Below are 19,172 nucleotides of genomic sequence, written 5' to 3'. Positions count from 1 at the left end.
GAAGGGGCACCAAAATAATTCGGCACGGGGCGCCCCTATGCTTAAGGCTGGCACTGACTAGGCCTAATGGTTTTCTCACCTTTGTGCAGGTGGAGCTGCATCACAATAAGTAAAGAAAGATTTTATTCACCTTAATCTTTCCATCTTTTGAGCGTTTTTGTTAAAAAGGGTTAATTTATCTGCATACATTTCTAAGGTCCGATCAAATTTAAATAGTCGCCCCGTCTGGATAACCTCTGTCATAGCGGGGAAGCTCCCCACCAAGGACCTGATTAGAATGGGCACCATGTAATACTAATGTATGGCCGCCCACATCTAGACCTTTGTCAATCAGATGATTGCTGGAGAGGCTGCATGCTGGAAGGGGGTTATCCAGTTGGAACAAATCCTATAAGTTTGTTAAAGCCAAGTGTAAGGGGGTGACGGTAGAGGCCCCCAGGTGGTGGCTGCCTTGGGTTTATCTACTGTATAGGTATAAATAACTGGACTAGAAGGAGAAGAGATGATGTAGAATGACAAATGTGTAATAATATATAGTGTTATATGTACAAAGATAGGACACATGGCGCAGCACATACATATACATGGAGGAATGTGGTGCAATGCTGGGAGTTGTAGTTTCATAGTAGCTGGATAGCCAAAGGTCAGAAAGCATTGATACAGATAGAGGCTGTTACTAGTGGCACAGGTTATATAAGAGGGCAGATCACATTATTGTAAAGTAGTCATATAACTGAGCCCCATCGTTTATTAACACTTACATCACAGTGGCCTCAACTCCTATGTCACAAAGCGATGATGTCACAAAGCGATGATGTCACAAAGCAATGATGTCACACAGAAATAGAATGAGAGTGAGTGAGAAAAGCGAGAGATTGTGAGCGCCGTCTAGTGGAGAGAAAAGTATTGGTGAGTACCCAGTTTATTCCATTTGTTACACTCAAAAAGGCTGATAAGACTTTTCCTGCAGATTATTATGCATCTTACTCCCCAGCCGCACATCTGATTCTACAGCAGCTGATTGGCACAGCTCTGCTGCATGGTCTTGGGCATCATATGAATAGAGGCATATATATCAATGTGACACCTGGGTGCTGTAAATTCAGGGGAGGAGGTATTGTGTGACGCATCCCACCATTATCTGTGTGGGATATAGAATTATCGTTTTAACAATAATCATACAGTAAAGATCATTCAATAGGATACTAACAAAATCTCACAGCTGCCAGATTATCAGACGTTCTGGATTATGGAACGGTCATAGTTAAAGGATTGTTTTATCAAGTAAATTTTACCGATAAAAAGTCGCCCATATGATCAGCAGATCGCCACGTGTCTCACTCCTGGAACCTCAGGGCATATGGATAGAAGTGGTTTTGATGAGACAGCCCCTTTATAATGTTCAGGAAGACAGCGCAGTGAGACCCCAAATACGCAGCTAATGTTAGTCTATGAGTTTATGTACAATGGCGTGTATTTCGCTGGTGCGGTTTCTTTGTACAATCTATGTAAAAACAAAATTCAGCATAATTCATCAGATCCCATATGAAAGCCAAGTTTTCCCCATAGTGCCTTTCTCTGTCAGACGGTGTATGGAGTAAATCAGAATCAGTATGGAACCAGTGCAGCGACCAACACAGAGATCAATTTGTCTGTTTTGCCCATCTGTATAAAACGCTGTATTGGTTCATTATTATTATTATAAAAAAATCGTGTGTATGAGGCCTTAATGTGATTACATAATAAGGCTGCTTTATTCCAGAAACAGTGCCACTCCTGTCCATTGGCTGTTTCTGGTATTGCAGCTAAGCCTCATTCATTTAAATGGGGATGAGCTGCAATAGCAGACAAAGACCATGGACATGAGTAGCGCTGTTTCTGTTTAGAAAGCTGCCATGTTTTTCTAATCACCTACAACCCATTTAATCAGAAATCTCAACACTGGTTCTCTCTTCAGTTTTCTGGTTTTGTGAGATTCCATATTATCTATCAGAATTTCTCGGATAATGCGACGCTAATGGTATAAGGGGGAATTTACATGCAGCAAAGTTGTTGCAGAAATTTTAGCAACACTCCAATTCATATAAATGGGTCTTGCAGAAATCCATATTCTTGCTGCAGAAACAATCAGATAATTGGAACTAATTGTCAGCCAGAGAAATTCTTACAAAAAATCTGTTGCATGTGAATATACCCTGATGGTAATAAAAAGTTATTAAATATTATGTCCCTTTCCCATCTCCAGAGTTTACAGTCTCAGAATCTGTGAACATGGCGTCTTGCCATGAGAACATTGATGAGGAGAAAGGCCTATTGGCTCCTCCATGTGAGATAAACGAAGACGATGGCGAAAGCCCCAGCGCACAGGACGTGCATGACCGAACTGGAATCTCCTACACACGCTCCATCATTACTGTAGGGATTCTCTTCTATATAAATCTTATATCCTACATGGATCGGTTCACTATCACTGGTAAGTGGGGGGGGGGGGGTACTTACACTGTTTCCAGGGGGGGGGGGGCTTTATCAATGCTGTAGCTGTGGAGGTACCTAAAATAACAGCACCCTGAATCTCTTCACATCATACATGTAGTCTAGTTAAAAGAAAACTGCACAAAACATAGAGTAACTTTACATGTAGTTTGCATTGCTTTTTTAAATAGGGACAGTAAGGGACAGTCACTAACACTTATAGAGACAGTCGAGGACACGCGTACAGTACCTAACACTCATATGGACTGTCAGGGACAGGCGTACTGTCACTAACACTTATAGGGACAGTCAGGGACAGGCGTACCGTCACTAACACTCATATGAACAGTCAGGGACAAGCGTACAGTCATTAACACTAATATATGGACAGTCAGGGACAGGTGTACAGTCCCTGCTGTTATCCCTATATATCTGTATACCCTATACAAGCCCACTCAATGCTTCCCCCCTATAGTATCCCCCGGTCCACCTCCTTCATCCTCCATAACACCCACCCCCCACCTGCTGCGGCGCTTCCCTCTACTTCCTTGTGTAAAGCCGCGCCGCCATGGCACCACTCCCGGCTGCACCCTGCATGCCTGCTCAGCTGCTCCCTGCACATCAGCCATCGTGCCTGACCGTGCCACAGTAGGAAGAAGCAAGGCCTGGAGAAGGACGCCATTGTAACACATCTACATACAATGTGGATACGCCATAAATGTGTATAATGGGAATCCATGCATTGTCTATAGTGACATCTCTCTTTTTTTCTGACAGGGACGCTGCCATACTTACAAAAATCATTTAATATGAAAGACAGTGGATCTGGCTTGCTGCAAGCAGGTAGATATTAACATAAAATCTTATTCTGTAAGTCACCTGGAATCCGCCATTTTAGACGCTAAACCAATATTCTAGAGAAGGTGACCAATCTATTCACTGGAGTCTCATGATGTTACTGACACAAGGTTGTGATGTCATCAGTCTCTAGTGAAGAAATAAGATTCAGTCAGGGGAATGGACAGCTGATGGACGTACATAATGGTGCCTGCTGTGAATGGGCTGGGGGTCTGAGAACCGCAAAATAGGAAACCAGATATACTACATCAATTTCACTATAGGGCAAAAGGTGTCGCACAGTGAAGCTTTACATTAATGAATGAGAGGGGGAGGGGAATAACTAAAGTGGGGGATGGGGAGTGAGGTTTAAATGCAGGATTTAATATAATTTGTCCATTTAAAAATTAATTTTATTTTGATTTTCATACTCTAGTCTTAATATAAAGAAGGTTGGAGAAAAATGCACCTAATGTATAACTAGGTGAATGTCCTTTAAAAAATTCAGAAAATGAATTCTACGCCAGCCACGAGCAGGATTTGCGCTATAATTTATTCCAATTTCTGGCATAAACTATGTTGAATTTGTCGGGCTGCAGATGGCAATGCCTCCTTCCGCTGAGCTCCATCTGCTTTTTAGAAAAGTGGCGCACGTGTCAAATATGGCACAAAACTCTAAATTGATTTTGCAAATTCAGGGCATAGAAAAGTTAATAAATCTCATCCACTGAGTCTTCCCGGTCGGGACTCTTCCTTTCACGTCTTCTCTCTTCCTTCTCTTTCAGTCTTCCTCTGCAGCTTCATGTTGCTGGCTCCAGTATTTGGATATTTGGGTGATCACTGGAATAGGAAATATCTGCTATGCATTGGTATCACCCTCTGGTCAGCCGTCATCCTTGGCAGCTCATTTATTCCTGATGAGGTAACATCCTGAGTTCATTATTACTGGGGTTTTACGGGACTATCACATTGATGGCCTATCCTTCTTCCATGTTTGATTGGTGGCGGTCTGACCTCTGGGACCCCAACGATCCACCCAATGACGTTTATGTGACGAGATGTAATACCAGGTACAGCCACCCTCTCGGACAGGCCGCTGTGCCTGTGTAAACAATGGAAGAGACACATCGCTCACAAGAGTGCCACAGCCCTTCATTGTGATTGTCTGTGGTCCTGGAGTTCAGACCCACACTGACCAAACATTCATTGTCTATCCTAAGACTAGGCCATCAATAAGAGTCCCAATGTTAAAGATTTACTGAAGATTTTCTGAATGATTATTTTTTTTCCTCTTCCCCAGTATTACTGGCTGTTTCTGCTTATGCGAGGATTGGTTGGCATTGGCGCTGCAAGTTACTCCACCATCGCCCCCTCCATCATCGCCGACCTATTTATAGCAGACCAGCGCAGCCGCATGTTGTCCATCTTTTGGACTGCTATCCCCGTGGGCTGGTAAGTCTCCTGTGTAAACACATAGAATCCAGTACTTATGACAAGAGGTCCTCTGAATATTTAAAAGGACCTTCTAGTATAGATGTAACTGAGTTTGTATATTGGAGAATTGCATGATCTGCAGTTTACATATAACCCTATGACTAGCAGAATTGATCTTACTGTAAAGACTATTGTGATTTCCTGCTATCACTTCACATTGTTCCTGATCACACCAAGATCAAGGATGAAAAAAGTGTCTAATATATATAATGTGTGCATATGTTTATACTGTTAATATATATGTCTGTATATAGTTATATTTGTGTGGAGATTATGGCCCATTCTTAACTTTAAAACTTCTTTTTTGCCTATTAAGTGGCCTTGGATACATCATGGGCGCTAAATTGACAAGTGCTATTGGTGGTGACTGGCACTGGACTTTGCGGGTAAGTGAGAGAATTGCAGGATTCCTGCAGGCAAACAACGATTTCCCTGTAAAGTCTTATTATTGGAATTTCTCCCCTTATCTGCTGCATCGATGAGCAATAAGTAGGGCACTTGGTTGCAGTTCCAGCTCTCTGAGTGTCCTTCAGGAACCTATAGAGAGCCATTTATGAACACTGACATATGAGTGTTTGTTTTTTTTTAGTCATTTCCTATTTTTCGTTTCTTAAATCTGGTTTCAGTCACTTCTATTTATATATATAATATACAATGTCTCCTTCTTCTGAACAGGTCATTCCAGGTCTGGGGATTATAGCCGTCCTACTGCTTCTCTTAATTATGAAGGAACCATCCAGAGGAGCCGCGGAACAGAATGGGCAGAAACACACAAACAACAATTCTTGGATTACAGATGTGAAAGCTTTGCTGAAAAAGTGAGTGTTTTCTGTATAGTGATGGTTGTCGCTGGCTTTACCCCGTGTCTCTTGTGTCACTTACATTTCTCTCTCTCTCTCTGTAGCCCGAGCTTTATGCTTTCCATGCTGGGATTCACAACAGTGACATTTATTTCCGGCTCCCTCTCCCACTGGGCTCTATCATTCTACAAGCGGGCCCGGGTCCTCCTATACAGAGGTGATCCATGTCAGACTGTAATATGTCAATCTGATGACAGGTAAACGCTTATTTACTGGGTGTGCCAGGAGGTTGTGAGGGGGGCTCTCTGCCATTATGTCCATACTCTTCTCTTCTTGACCTGACTTTTGGGCAAGGCTACACGGTGAAGGGTCAGGGCTCCTGGTAGAAGTCTTATTATAGGGTGGGTTCAGACGTGGTGCGTTACATGCAGATTTTACTGAGGATTTGCTTCAGATTTCAACATTTGCATTGCTAAGGGTGAAATCCACAGTGAAAATCTGCAACAATTCCCCAAAATGTGATTGCAGTACATACAGTGTTGCGGATATTTATTTGCCAAATCTTCAACAAATCTGAAATCTCCCCCTATAATGTATATAGACTGCTACATGACTGTCTGCTCTATACTGGCAAGATATTTAGGATAGGTCCATAGAGAGCCCTGTCTGTATCCTGTTGGTACAACATACATATGACTAATTGTTCCTGCAGGGAGCGCATGTACATATTCCATACATACAGGTTAGTCATGATTAATCAATCCTGCAGGGAGCGCATGTACATATTCCATACATACAGGTTAGTCATCATTAATCAATCCTGCAGGGAGCGCATGTACATATTCCATACATACATTTTAGTCATGATTAATCAATCCTGCAGGGAGCGCATGTACATATTCTATACAAATAGGTTAGTCATGATTAATCAATCCTGCAGGGAGCGCATGTACATATTCCATACATACATTTTAGTCATGATTAATCAATCCTGCAGGGAGCGCATGTACATATTCCATACATACATTTTAGTCATGATTAATCAATCCTGCAGCGAGCGCATGTACATATTCTATACATACAGTTTAGTCATGATTAATCAATCCTGCAGGGAGCGCATGTACATATTCCATACATACAGGTTAGTCATCATTAATCAATCCTGCAGGGAGCGCATGTACATATTCCATACAGGTAGGTTAGTCATGATTAATCAATCCTGCAGGGAGCGCATGTACATGTTCCATACATACAGGTTAGTCATGATTAATCAATCCTGCAGGGAGCGCATGTACATATTCCATACATGGAGGTTAGTCATGATTAATCAATCCTGCAGGGAGCGCATGTACATATTCCATACATACAGGTTAGTCATGATTAATCAATCCTGCAGGGAGTGCATGTAAAGACATCTGCCATTGAATGAAGTTTAGGGACTAAATCTTTACAAAGATGAAGATAGTTGGAGTAGTAGTCATACTAAGATCCTTTAATCACCCTTTATATACAATTTTTTACAATCCATCTGTTAACCTCTTTAACCCTTCCTTTGCAGCCAAATTTTTGGGATGATCACTATCATCACCGGAATCGTAGGAGTTGGAGCTGGTGTGGAGATAAGTAAAAGGTTCAGGAAGGTCAACCCCCGAGCAGACGCATTAGTCTGTGCTTGCGGAATGCTGGGCTCCGCCCCTTTCCTGCTCTTGGCCTTGACCTTGGCAAGATTCAGTCTTGTGGCCTCCTATGTAAGTTGCTGATGAACAGCTTGTTGTGATTGATGTTTTTCTGTTAATAATATTAAAAAGGGTGAAAAAAGCATATACACAAACATATAGTACCTGTAGATACATATATACAAACGTATAGTACCTGTAGATACATATATACAAACTAACATATAGTACCTGTAGATACATATACACAAACGTAGAGTACCTGTAGATACATAGACACAAATATATAGTACCTGTAGATATACATACACAAACATATAGTACCTGTAGATACATATACACAAACATATAGTAACTGTAGGTACACATACACAAATATATACCTATACTTAAAAACTGTATATACCACTGGATACCATACACATCCAAATACACAGCTTTACAAACACATAAACACACACATATTAATACACATATACTGTACATTATTATCCAGTGTAAGGTCTATAGGCAGGTTTATTGCCCCCCTGTGCAGCACTTGTGTTCAGGGTAATGGATAAACACTTGTACTCTTCCCCCTTCACCATCCAGTCTTTTCTGAATGTTTTCTTTTCACTACAGATTCTCATCTTCATTGGGGCGTTGTTGCTGACGCTGAACTTTGCCATTGTGGACGACATCCTCCTGGTGAGTGATCATAGCTGAAATGACATTTATTTAGGCTTTTCTCTGTTTTCCTGCGTAGTCCATGAAATGCCACTGACTCTACAATAACTGCCAGACAAGAGACGGAGAACATTATAAGCGTGGACTGCGCTGTTTGCAGATATTATAATGCAGATATTTGGTCACTTTGTCTGGCTGCCATTGTTGAGTTAGGGTCAGTAACATCCTTCTGTCTACTCAGAATGTCCTCTTGTTTTAGAGTGTGGTGACCCCCAGAAGACGCTCCACAGCGGAGGCCTTACAAATCATTGTGTCCCACCTGCTGGGTGATGCATGGAGCCCATATCTCATCGGAGTGGTAAGTATTAGTCACATTATCTTCCTAATGGGTATATGAGAAAAGTCTTAGCCTGACTGACCCCCAGTGTGAACAACACACAACAGACAAACATTACACATGAAGCAGACAGCACTAATACAGTACGCAGACACCAAGCAGACATTATCAACATTATCAGCCCCCAAAAATCATATAGTACACATACAATGCCAATACAGCACCGATAGTATACCTACTCAGCATATAGACAGAACGAAGACATGACATAGAGCAGTCATACCACATACATACAGCGCAAATACACCAGAAAATATTCTTACCCTGCCATTGATAATCTTCCTAAGAAAAAAACATGCAAAACTCTTGCCAATAAGTAAAACTGGGGCTAGCAAAGTTTTAACCAGTGCTCCTCATGGGCTGAAGGTCGGAAGCTCCTCTGCTAACTATGGTGAGGAGTTTCCTCTTGCCACCTCCTGCCATGTGCTGTCACCAGATTTCCCGAATAGTATCCAGCATCTACTGTCTGGAAAAAATATATACACTTGTGTTATTTCTAATAATTCATCTTACATAACAATGTGTCGTCTTCTTATCCTCAGTTATCTGACCTCATCCGCAAAGGGAAGCCGGAATCTGACCTATTGATGTTTAACAGCCTGCAATATGCCCTCATGGTCTGCGTTTTCGTATCCGCTATTGGAGGAGGGTTCTTCTTGGCAACTGCCCTCTTTCTTGAGAGAGATCGAAAGAGGGCAGACATAGAGTCCCAAGGTATGTTCCCTGTCTGTATGTGTATGTTCAATGTTTACTCATGCCTCCTGCAGAATTAAAGTGGAGATCCACCAGTATGGTCAGAAAATGTAAAATATGGACTATATCAAAATCTGTATATTCTGCTTTATGGGATTTTTGATTGATTGTAATTTGTCTGACAATTTAGTCTTGTGTAAATACCCGGGACATCTCAGCTCATTAATACTAGAGTTCCTGATGCTTATTAACAAGTGAATATCTGCTATTGGTCCAGGGTGCAGGAAGATTAACCCTTTTGCAGCCAGGGTTTTTGGACATTTTGCTTCTAGCAACCTGTAACATTTTCACACTATTGACATGTATAAATAAAACCTAACTTGCAAAATAAAGTCTCATACTAAACCCTTATGCCTATATATTTTGTAAAAGAGGACACCTGGCACATTGTCAAACTGCTTTACTGAACTTTATGCACACAGGCACAGTCATGCAATTTTGTGTCAAAATTAAAATTTTCATAAAAATGCATAAAATGAATATTTGTAGCTAAAGGTGTGACCCAAACAGAAAATTTGATGGTACATATAGGTGCATAATTATGATTATGTAGGTACATAATTTTTCTTTCCACTATACAAATGCTAAGGCTGTGTCCCATTTTACCCCCAGATTAAAGAAGTTGCTGCAAAAACATGACATTTTTTTATGATTTTGCAAAATTTGCTGCAAAAACACAAATTGACAGCAACGTGTGAACACACACTGAACCTAATCAATAATCGCAAATCCCTCAACCTAATCTAATACGTTTTTTAGTGGAAGTAGTTGAACACAAAGACATTATGGTGAAGTCTTTACTGACTGATGGAAGTTTTTTTCCATCTATCAAATATGTTTTATTTCATAAAATACATAAATTTCATAGATTTAAAGATATCAAATCAGAGCACTGATTGGTAATCTGGGCAATAAAGCCAGATTTTACCTTAGACAGTTTTGATGAATGAGGCTCATAGGTGACGTTGATAGTTCACAATCTGTAACTTCTCTTGTAATTAACCATCTAGTATTGTAAAGCAGAACAGTATTACATGTGAATGATCTGATAATGTATTCCTACCTCATTAATCTTATTATTTTGTTTTACCTCAATAACAGGATGATGCATTCGGACATTTATTTACACCATACCTCAAGATCCGGACATTACATCTTGGAATGTCCATGGCTGAAATACAAGAAAGGCATCAAAAACTAAAAGCATCAATATTTTGGAGCTCTAAAGACTTTCACCATAATGAGCAGCAGGGCTCTGCTTTGCTCAAGACAAAAGTATAATGTTTCCAAACAACCACAAATGGATTCTCTGCGTGCAGAATCAAGGACACCACACAGCATAAAGTCAACATGTATGCAAATGGCAGGATACCAAGCAAGTTGGCAGTGGTAGTCATGACTACAAAGCTGCCATTGCCTACTCTGTTACTGGTTCCAGTGGTTGAAACATTATAGATACTATACCGACAATTGAGGAAACTGGACCTAGATTGTCTGCAATTCCAAAGATTGCTTGAGGAAGAAAACGAGACCAACCTCACAGACTCATTTATATGGAGCTTTCACTGACTTCTTCCTCAGAAAAGCATCCCAAGGAATTTGCAGAAAAGACTAACAGCAAACTTAGGTCCACCTCAAAGGAATTTTTTCTGTGCCTGTGGCTCGGCTGAGTCACAGTGCCAGCCTGGAGTTGACTAATTTTTGGACTACAGATCCAAATCCCTGGAGTCCTTGTGAAATAACCTCACAAGGAAAGACAAATGTATCTGCCTGTGGCTCGGCTGAGTCACAGTGCAAACTTGGACTTGAAAGAAAAATCTTTGGACTACAGGACTGTATTCCAAAGAGAGCCTTAATGTCGCAACAAATGATAAATGTCTCTGCCTGTGGCTCAGCTGAGTCACAGTGCCGAACGAGACCTGAATTATTTGTCAAATAACATCATAACAAATAACAAATGTCGCTGCCAAATGAGACCTTACAAAGAATGACAAATGTCGCTGCCTGTGGCTCGGCTGAGTCACAGTGCTATGATGAGTTTTACCTACCACCAATGGCAACTACCAACAAAAATGCAAAACAACGCTTGCCAAACTTTAATACCCTTCATCTTCATTATACCAACTAAAGACTCTGCAGTTATATACCATCTTTAGATGAAAGGACGAATTTTAAAACCATCATGTTCATGACTGCTTTTAATATTCTTACAAGTATACCAACTTTATGGAAAAAATGTAGTCATGCTATTTTAATAAAAATATATGATCCGAAAGATAGCGTTTTATTATATAGTAGCACATTATTATAGTATACTGTCTTTACTTGCTGGTTTATTACACATTCTGGATTATTAGATAGCTATAGGGAAATGCTTCTGAAAGTTATAAAAACCTATCAAAGGAAGAGTCAGGATTGAAATGCAGGAATAGTCTAAAAATGTGATTGTTCCACAAACAAAACGTATTTCCTATTCACAGGATGTCACGATCCGTGGGTATGTGGACCAACTAGTCCGCACCGCCGTAGCAGAGTAGCAGCTGGCCAAACAACAGTCCTACTACAAGATTACCTTTAATAGTCCAGACAGTAATGGAGGCTCGGCACAGATTAACTTGTAGACACCAGACGAGGTGTATATCAGCAGGCATGACCAGTGGCATAACACGACTACAACAGCTTAAGGCGTAGGAACAGATATAGCATGGGTTATAGGATACAGGTAGCAGAGCACGGGAACAACGGGAGCAGGATAACACTAAGGGACCATTTGCTAAGACTAACATGGGTAAACACAACAATGCTCAAGCAATGAATGAAAGGGCAGAGCCCTTTTTATAGTCCAGGGTGATCATAGGCTAATTACAGATTTTCCTCATGTGTGTGCACTGGCCTACGTGAACTAGTGCAGCAATGCGGAAGTGAGTGTCGGCGTCTCCCAAGAGGGAGATGCCGCCCGAATCTCACTTGTCCATGGCCGCGGCCGTTGGGGCAGCATGTAAGCACAACAGTCTGCGGCTGTGGACGTTACACATGAATGAGACTCTGATTGGAGTTGTTCAATTTCCTTTTATTCTCGGGCTGACCAAGACCACTATAATGACTTATGATATCTGAGGAAATGGTTGCCCAGAGATCTGTAGACCCTCGCTTCTATAGGGCATCCCCAACCTCTGTTGCAACACAAATTCAGACCCCAGGCCACAAATAAATTCAAACACCAAATTTATAAATTAATTTAGAACCCCAAACCCCGTAACTAATTTAGACCTCAGACCCCCAAATTACTTGAGACTACAAACCAGAGGTCTAAATTAATTCAGTCCTCAGAATAGACACCTACATTATTTCAGACCCCAGGCCAGACCCTTAAATTACTTCAGACCTCAGACTATTACATTACTATAGACTCCAGACCAGAGCCCTACAATACTTCAGACTCCAGACCCCAATATTACTTCAGACCCCTAGAACGGGGTTTAGGGGGCCCCGTTTTAGAGATAGGTGTGGTTCCTAGAAGTGGGACCCGCATTTATCTGACATTTACGGCATATCCTGTGAATATGCCATAAATGTCCCAGATGAGAAAACTCCATTAATCAAATAGATAACGGATAATTATAAAAATAAATTGCAGCTGCAGTTTAGGGATGGACAATTGCCCCCATGACCCCTTTAACCCCCCTCCCCCAGACTCAATAATATGACTGTGCAGTCCCTCAAAAAAATCATTGTAAGTTAACTTTTCAATATAATTTTTTTCATGGAATCCATATATAAAGATATCTCGGCTCAGTATTTGCTTCCTGTCTTTTTGTTTTGGGATGTCCCCAGGCTCATAATCTGTAACTGCAGGAGCAAATTGAGAATTGTCTTGGGCCCCATACAACCCAAATTACAATTGTTTTGGGGTTTTTTTCACTGGAAGATGCAGCCACATAACAGTATACATTGTCACTCTGGTCTAGTCAGGGTTTTTCCTTTTCTTCAATATTGAATAATACATTTTTATAGTAGGTTGGAGCTCCGTTTCTGAGCTGTAAATCCTCTATTTGCCTAAAGAGGACTAATCTCTTCACTGAAAACAAAACCCATGAAGTAATATGAGAGCAAATCAGAAATGTACTGCTGTAATATAGTGAAAAAAGCTCTGCCCCTTAAAGAAATTGGTCAACTTCATAAAGCGGACTCCTGACATGAAGCAGAGTGCAGTCCACTCCTCATGAGATTTTGACTGATTTGTGAGACATCCTGCTACTGAGCTGGGAGAGTCCACTGTGAGGGGGGAGACTGTCAGTGTGCATAAGAAAGAATGACAAATGTTGCTGCCAGAAGATTTCTCCTGCTATCTTACTTTATGCTGGATGTTGTATTATGTTATATAAGAAGGATTCCTGTATAATATGGAGTCAGCGCGAGGAGGAGGAGGCCACTGGATTATCTGAAGAGTTTAACCCCTTAAGGACACAGCCTAGTTTTGGCCTTAAGGCTCAGAGCCCATTTTTCAAATCTGACATATTTCACTTTATGTGATAATAACGTCAGAATGCTTAAACCTATCCAAGCGATTCTGAGATTGTTTTCTCGTGACACATTGGGCTTCATGTTCGTGGTAAAATTTGGTCGATATATTCATTGTTTATTGGTGAAAAATTGCAAAATGGGGAGAAAATTGTGAAAAAATAGCATTTTTCAGAATTTAAATGCATCTGCTTGTAAAACAGACGGTTATACCACCCAAAATAGTTACGAATTCACATTTCCCATATGTCTTCTTTAGATTGGCATCATTTTTTGAACATTCTTTTATTTTTCTTGGACTTTACAAGGCTTAGAACATAAGCTGCAATTTCTCATATTTTTAAGAAAATTTCAAAAGAGGTACCTTTTTTTTAAGGTACCTCTTCATTTCTGAAGTGGCTTTGAGGGGCCTATGTATTAGAAACCCCCATAAAACACCCCATTTTAAAAACTAGATCCCTCAAAGTATTCAAAACAGCATTTAGAAAGTGTTTTAACCCTTCAGGCATTTCACAGGAATTAAAGCAAAGTGGAGGTGAAATTTGCAAATTTCATTTTTCTTGCTGAAGTTCAATTTCATTCAATTTTTTTTCTGTAACACAGAAGGTTTTACCAGAGAAATACTACTAAATACGTATTGTCCAGATTCTGCAGTTTTTATAAATGTCCCACATGTGGCTCTACTGCGCTCGTGGAATAAAACACAAGCCCTAGAAACAAGGAAGCACCTAGTGCATTTTGAGGCCTCTTTTTTTATTAGAATATATTTTAGGCAGCATGCCAGGTTTGAAAAGGTGTTGAGGTGCCAAAACAGTAGGAATCCCCCAATAGTGACCCCATTTTGGAAACTATACCCCTCAGGGAATTCATTTATGGTTATTGTTACCATTTTGACCGCACAGTTTTTTCACAGCACCTATTTGAATTGGGCTGTGAAATGAAAAAAATGACATTTTTTCCAATAAGATGTCATTTTTTATCAAAATTGCTTATTTTCACAGGGAACAAAATATCCCATTTTGTTGCGGAATTTCTCCTGAGTGCAGCAATACCCCATTTCTGGCGATAAACTGCCGTTTGGGCCCATGGGAGGCCTCAGAAGGGAAGGAGCGCTGTGTGTTCTTTGGAGTGCAAATTTTGCTGGTTTGGTTTTCGGGTGCCATGTGGCATTTGCAGAGCTCCAGAGGTATCAAAGCAATGGAAAACCACCAGAAGTAACCCCATTTTGGAAACTACACCCCTCAAGGAATTCATTTATGGGTAATGTGACCATTTAGACCCCATAGTTTCTTCACAGAACTTATTTGAATTGGGCTGGGAATTAAAAAAAATATCCTTTTTTTCCAATAATAAGTCGTTTTAGCTCAAAATTTCCTATTTTCACAAGAAATAAAATACTCAATTTTGTTGCCCAATTTGTCCTGAGTGCGGCAATACCCCTTTTGTGGTGATAAACTGCGGTTTGGACCCTTGGGAGGGCTCAGAAGAAAAGGACCACCATTTGGCCTACTGGGGATTTTCTGGTGCGAAGTCATGTATGCAGAAACCCCTGAGGTACCAGTACAGTTGAAACCCGCAAGAAGTGACGCCGTTTTAAAAGCTGCACCCTTAAGGCATTCATCTAGAGGTGTAGTGAGCATTTTGACCGGAGACATACACCCTATAAACTGTAATGTGGGTTCTCCTGGGTACGGCAATACCCTACATGTGGCTGTTATCAGCTGCCTGGGCACACGGCAGGGCACAGAGGGGAAAGACGAGGGGGGATAAGCTGTGCGGAGTACATCAGGGTAAGTAAAATTGGGGTAAATTATAAACCAAGGGATGTATGATAAATTTTAAAACACTCTTTCATACAGAGCTCTGGTTTTTCGGGACACGTGTCACATTGATATATTGTGTCCTCACTTATCCCCCTCTTATAGCAGACTTTGCACCTCTTTTGAGTTCTTCCCTTCTTGCCAGTTTGGGGAACTTTTCCTGGAAAGTGTTGCCCTGGTACGATGCATGTGGCCTCGCTTCCAGGAGTTGGAATCATTGACCACAACTCTCTGGATACGGTCCTTGAGACAATTCTCAATCCAATTACAAACTATACTTTCTAAACCTATAGTCCTTAATTTACCCATTAGACGTCTATGGAGGACAGTGTCAAATGCCTTTGCAAAGTCCAAAAACACTATATCCACAGCGGCCCCTCTGTCTAGGCTTCTGCTCACCTCTTCATAGAAACAAATCAGGTTGGTTTGACAGCTTCTGTCCTTAGTAAAACCGTGCTGACTGTCACTTATAATATTATTTATTGTCACATAATTCTGTATATAGTCCCTTAATAGCCCCTCAAACATTTTCCCCACAATTGATGTTAAGCTTACTGGTCTATAATTACCCGGAAAAGACCTAGAGCCCTTTTTGAAAATAGGCACCACATTTGCCCTGTGCCAGTCCCTTGGCACCATACCAGTTACAAGAGAATCTCTAAATATTATGAAGAGGGGGACAGAAATAACTGAACTAAGCTCATTAAGAACTCTAGGGTGTAACCCATCTGGTTAGGGGCCTTGTGTACGTTTATTTTATTTAATTTAGCTTGCACCATATCTACATTCATCCAATTCAGTATATCAACTGATATATTAACAGCACTGGCCGCGGCTACATCAGCTGCTCTTTCTTCTGTTGTATATACAGAGCAGAAGAACCCATTTAGTAATTCTGCCTTCTCTTGATCCCCTGTGACCAACTCCCCATTACCACTATCTAGGGGTCCTACATATTCAGACCTTGGCTTTTTTGCATTTATATGCTTGAATAATTTTTTGGGATTTGTTTTACTATCCTTGGCCACCTGCCTTTCATTTTGTATTTTTGCTGATTTTATTACCTTTTTACAGATTTTATTAAGCTCTTTATATTTTACAAAGGCTACAGCTGTACCCTCAGATTTGTATTTTTCAAATGCCCTTTTTTTGTCATGTATTGCCCTTTTTACAGAAGGTGTAACCCATGTGGGATTTAATTTCAGTCATTTATACTTGTTACCTATAGGAATACAATTTGCACTATAATTACCCAAAGTAGATTTGAAAATCTCCCATTTATCATTTGTACCATTATTTGACATTAGTTCTTCCCAGTCTATATCCTGAATTGCAGCCCTCTTCTTGGAGAAATTGGCCTTGTTAAAATTAAGTGTTTTTGCCCTCAAGGTATAAATAGACAGAGGGCGGGAGCTAGCTCCGTCTGGCCAGGCTGTGATAGGCTCTCCCACTCCTCAGCCTCCCAGCCTAATTGGTAGAAGAAGGGGTCACTCGATCAGACTTAGAAGCAGGTGCAGACTGACTAACCACAGGCGTCGACACAGAAGCTGTGTCTGGCAGATCCTTTACAGTACCAAATCGATTGCGCAATCGTATTCTCTATGAGGCGGTAACACTTAGGAGGCCTTTTTAGAAAAAACATCAGCGAAGTCCTGAATAAACTCAGGTAGAGTGTCACCTGCTCAGCGAGAGAAACCAAATTAATGGAAAAACAGGACGCCATGCATTCATTACCCCATTTAGTAAGATCTCCAGTATTCCAGTTAAACATGGGATTATGCATCTGCAACCAGGGAAGGCCTAAAACCAAATCGGACGATAATCCCTGCATCACCAGTACAGAGCACTGCTCCAAATGAATGGAGCCAACAATGAGTTCAAAAACAGGGGTATGCTGCGTAAAATAACCATTAGCAAGTGGAGTGGAGTCGATACCCACTACCGGAACAGGTTTAGGCAAATTAATCAATGGCAAAGCTAGAGACATAGCAAATTCCACAGACATAATATTAGCAGAAGACCCTGAATCCCAAAAGGCACTGCCGGTGGCAGACCTACCCTCAAAAGAGACCTAAAAGGGAAGCAAGATCTTATTAGGTTTCATATTTACGGGAAATATCTGTGCGCCCAAGCGACCTCCCTGATGGTCACTTAGGCGCGGAAGTTTTCCGGCTGCTTATTCTTACGCGTAGGACAGTTGTTCACTTGATGCTTGTCATCCCCACAGTAGAAGCAGAGACCACTCTTCCTGCGGAGCTCTCTACATTGTTGGGGAGACACGGAGGCCCCGAGTTGCATTGGTTCACCCGGGTTTTCCGTGGAAGAACGAAGCAAGGGAACCTCGGGAGCCATCATGGGGGAGCCAGAGGAGAAGGCACTAAAATGTTCAAGTTGTCGTTCACTGAGACGTCGGTCAAGATGTGCCGCTAAAGCCATAACCTGATCTAGAGAGTCAGAAGAGGGATAGCTGACTAATAGGTCTTTCAGGGAGTTCGACAGACCCAATCTAAACGGACACCTCAAGGCAGGGTCATTCCAGCAAGAAACTACACACCACTTCCTAAAGTCAGAACAGTACTCCTCAACGGGTCTCTTACCCTGATGTAAGGTCATCCTCATACACTTCTTTACAACACCCACTTGGTCAAAAGTAAAAACACGCCCAGTTGGGGGCGTCGTCTCGGCATGTGAGGAAGAAGGTCGCATTTTCAGGAGCTCCCGCCGACCGTGATTTAACCTGTGACATTAACGCTTTCAGCGACTTACCATCATACCGGCACCTCGCGTTATGCCCCGAGGGAAACCTCTGAAGACCGTGGACAAAAATATTCCGGCATCCTCACTGTCTCGCTTCCTACGGCCACGTATATCTCAGAAGCAGGAGGAAGCCAACATGGCGGCCGCAGCTGCATGTGGAACGCCTCAACGACCGGGTAAGACGACATCAGCCCGCTCCCACGAGCTACCAGGTGTGTCAACCTCTTATAAACCCCTGGAGAGTGCCCCGGTCACCAGCCCTAGTCCGGAGAGATCCCATGAGGGAAGTTCTTGGTCGCTGGGCCCGGTCTCCCCATGCGTGGAGACGCCATTAACGCCACTAACACGATCAGAGCTGGAGGAGGCCCTTAAACATCTCCCATCCCAGAGCTTTTTTGACACCATGCTGGAAAGAATGGAGAAAATGCAACGTACGTGTTTAGAGGAGGTGAACCGTACTGTTGAGCAAATGTGCTCTAGGGTCTCAGCCATTGAGGAACAGACATCTTCTCATGGCGACAGATTGGATAGGATGGAGGACCAACTGCGCTCACAACAGGCATTAATCCAAGCTATGACTCTGGACCATGATGATCTGGAGAACTGCAACAGGCGCAATAATGTCCGTATTAGGGGACTACCGGAGGATAAGGAAGGTCATAATCTACGCGCAATAGTGGTAGAACTGTTTAACGGTATCCTGGGAGAGCTGCCGAACAATCACATAGAATTGGATCGGGTACACAGAGCGTTGGGCCCGGTGTCAGTAGATCCAGATCGTCCACGGGACATTGTATGTAGGATTCACTACTTTACAGTGAAGGAAAATTTAATGCGTAAAATGCGCACCATGGGCCAAGTGAAATTTAGGGGGGCTGAAATTCATATTTTGCCTGACCTATCAGCTCGTACACTGCATATGAGACGGGTTATGAGACCACTGCTGGATATCATCAGAGAGGCTGAAGCGACATATAAG

General features: G+C 41.7%; 1 protein-coding gene across 1 annotated transcript; it reads left to right on the top strand.

Annotated features, from left to right (window-relative positions):
* Positions 1-868: 868 nt before the first annotated feature.
* LOC142655689 (protein spinster homolog 1-like) lies at positions 869-11,361 on the top strand. Its single transcript, XM_075830162.1, has 13 exons — positions 869-909; positions 2,246-2,473; positions 3,250-3,315; positions 4,095-4,231; positions 4,610-4,761; positions 5,120-5,189; positions 5,479-5,621; positions 5,708-5,860; positions 7,162-7,351; positions 7,901-7,966; positions 8,205-8,303; positions 8,885-9,056; positions 10,197-11,361. Exons 2-13 carry the CDS (start codon positions 2,272-2,274, stop codon positions 10,199-10,201), a joined length of 1,455 nt encoding a protein of 484 aa, XP_075686277.1. The 5' UTR covers positions 869-909; positions 2,246-2,271; the 3' UTR covers positions 10,202-11,361.
* The last annotated feature ends 7,811 nt before the right edge of the window (positions 11,362-19,172 follow it).

Source organism: Rhinoderma darwinii, chromosome 6, assembly GCF_050947455.1.
Source record: "Rhinoderma darwinii isolate aRhiDar2 chromosome 6, aRhiDar2.hap1, whole genome shotgun sequence".
Lineage (NCBI taxonomy): Eukaryota > Metazoa > Chordata > Amphibia > Anura > Rhinodermatidae > Rhinoderma > Rhinoderma darwinii.
The sequence above is the reverse complement of the archived record's forward strand: the minus strand, read 5'-3'. Positions and strand labels throughout refer to the sequence as shown.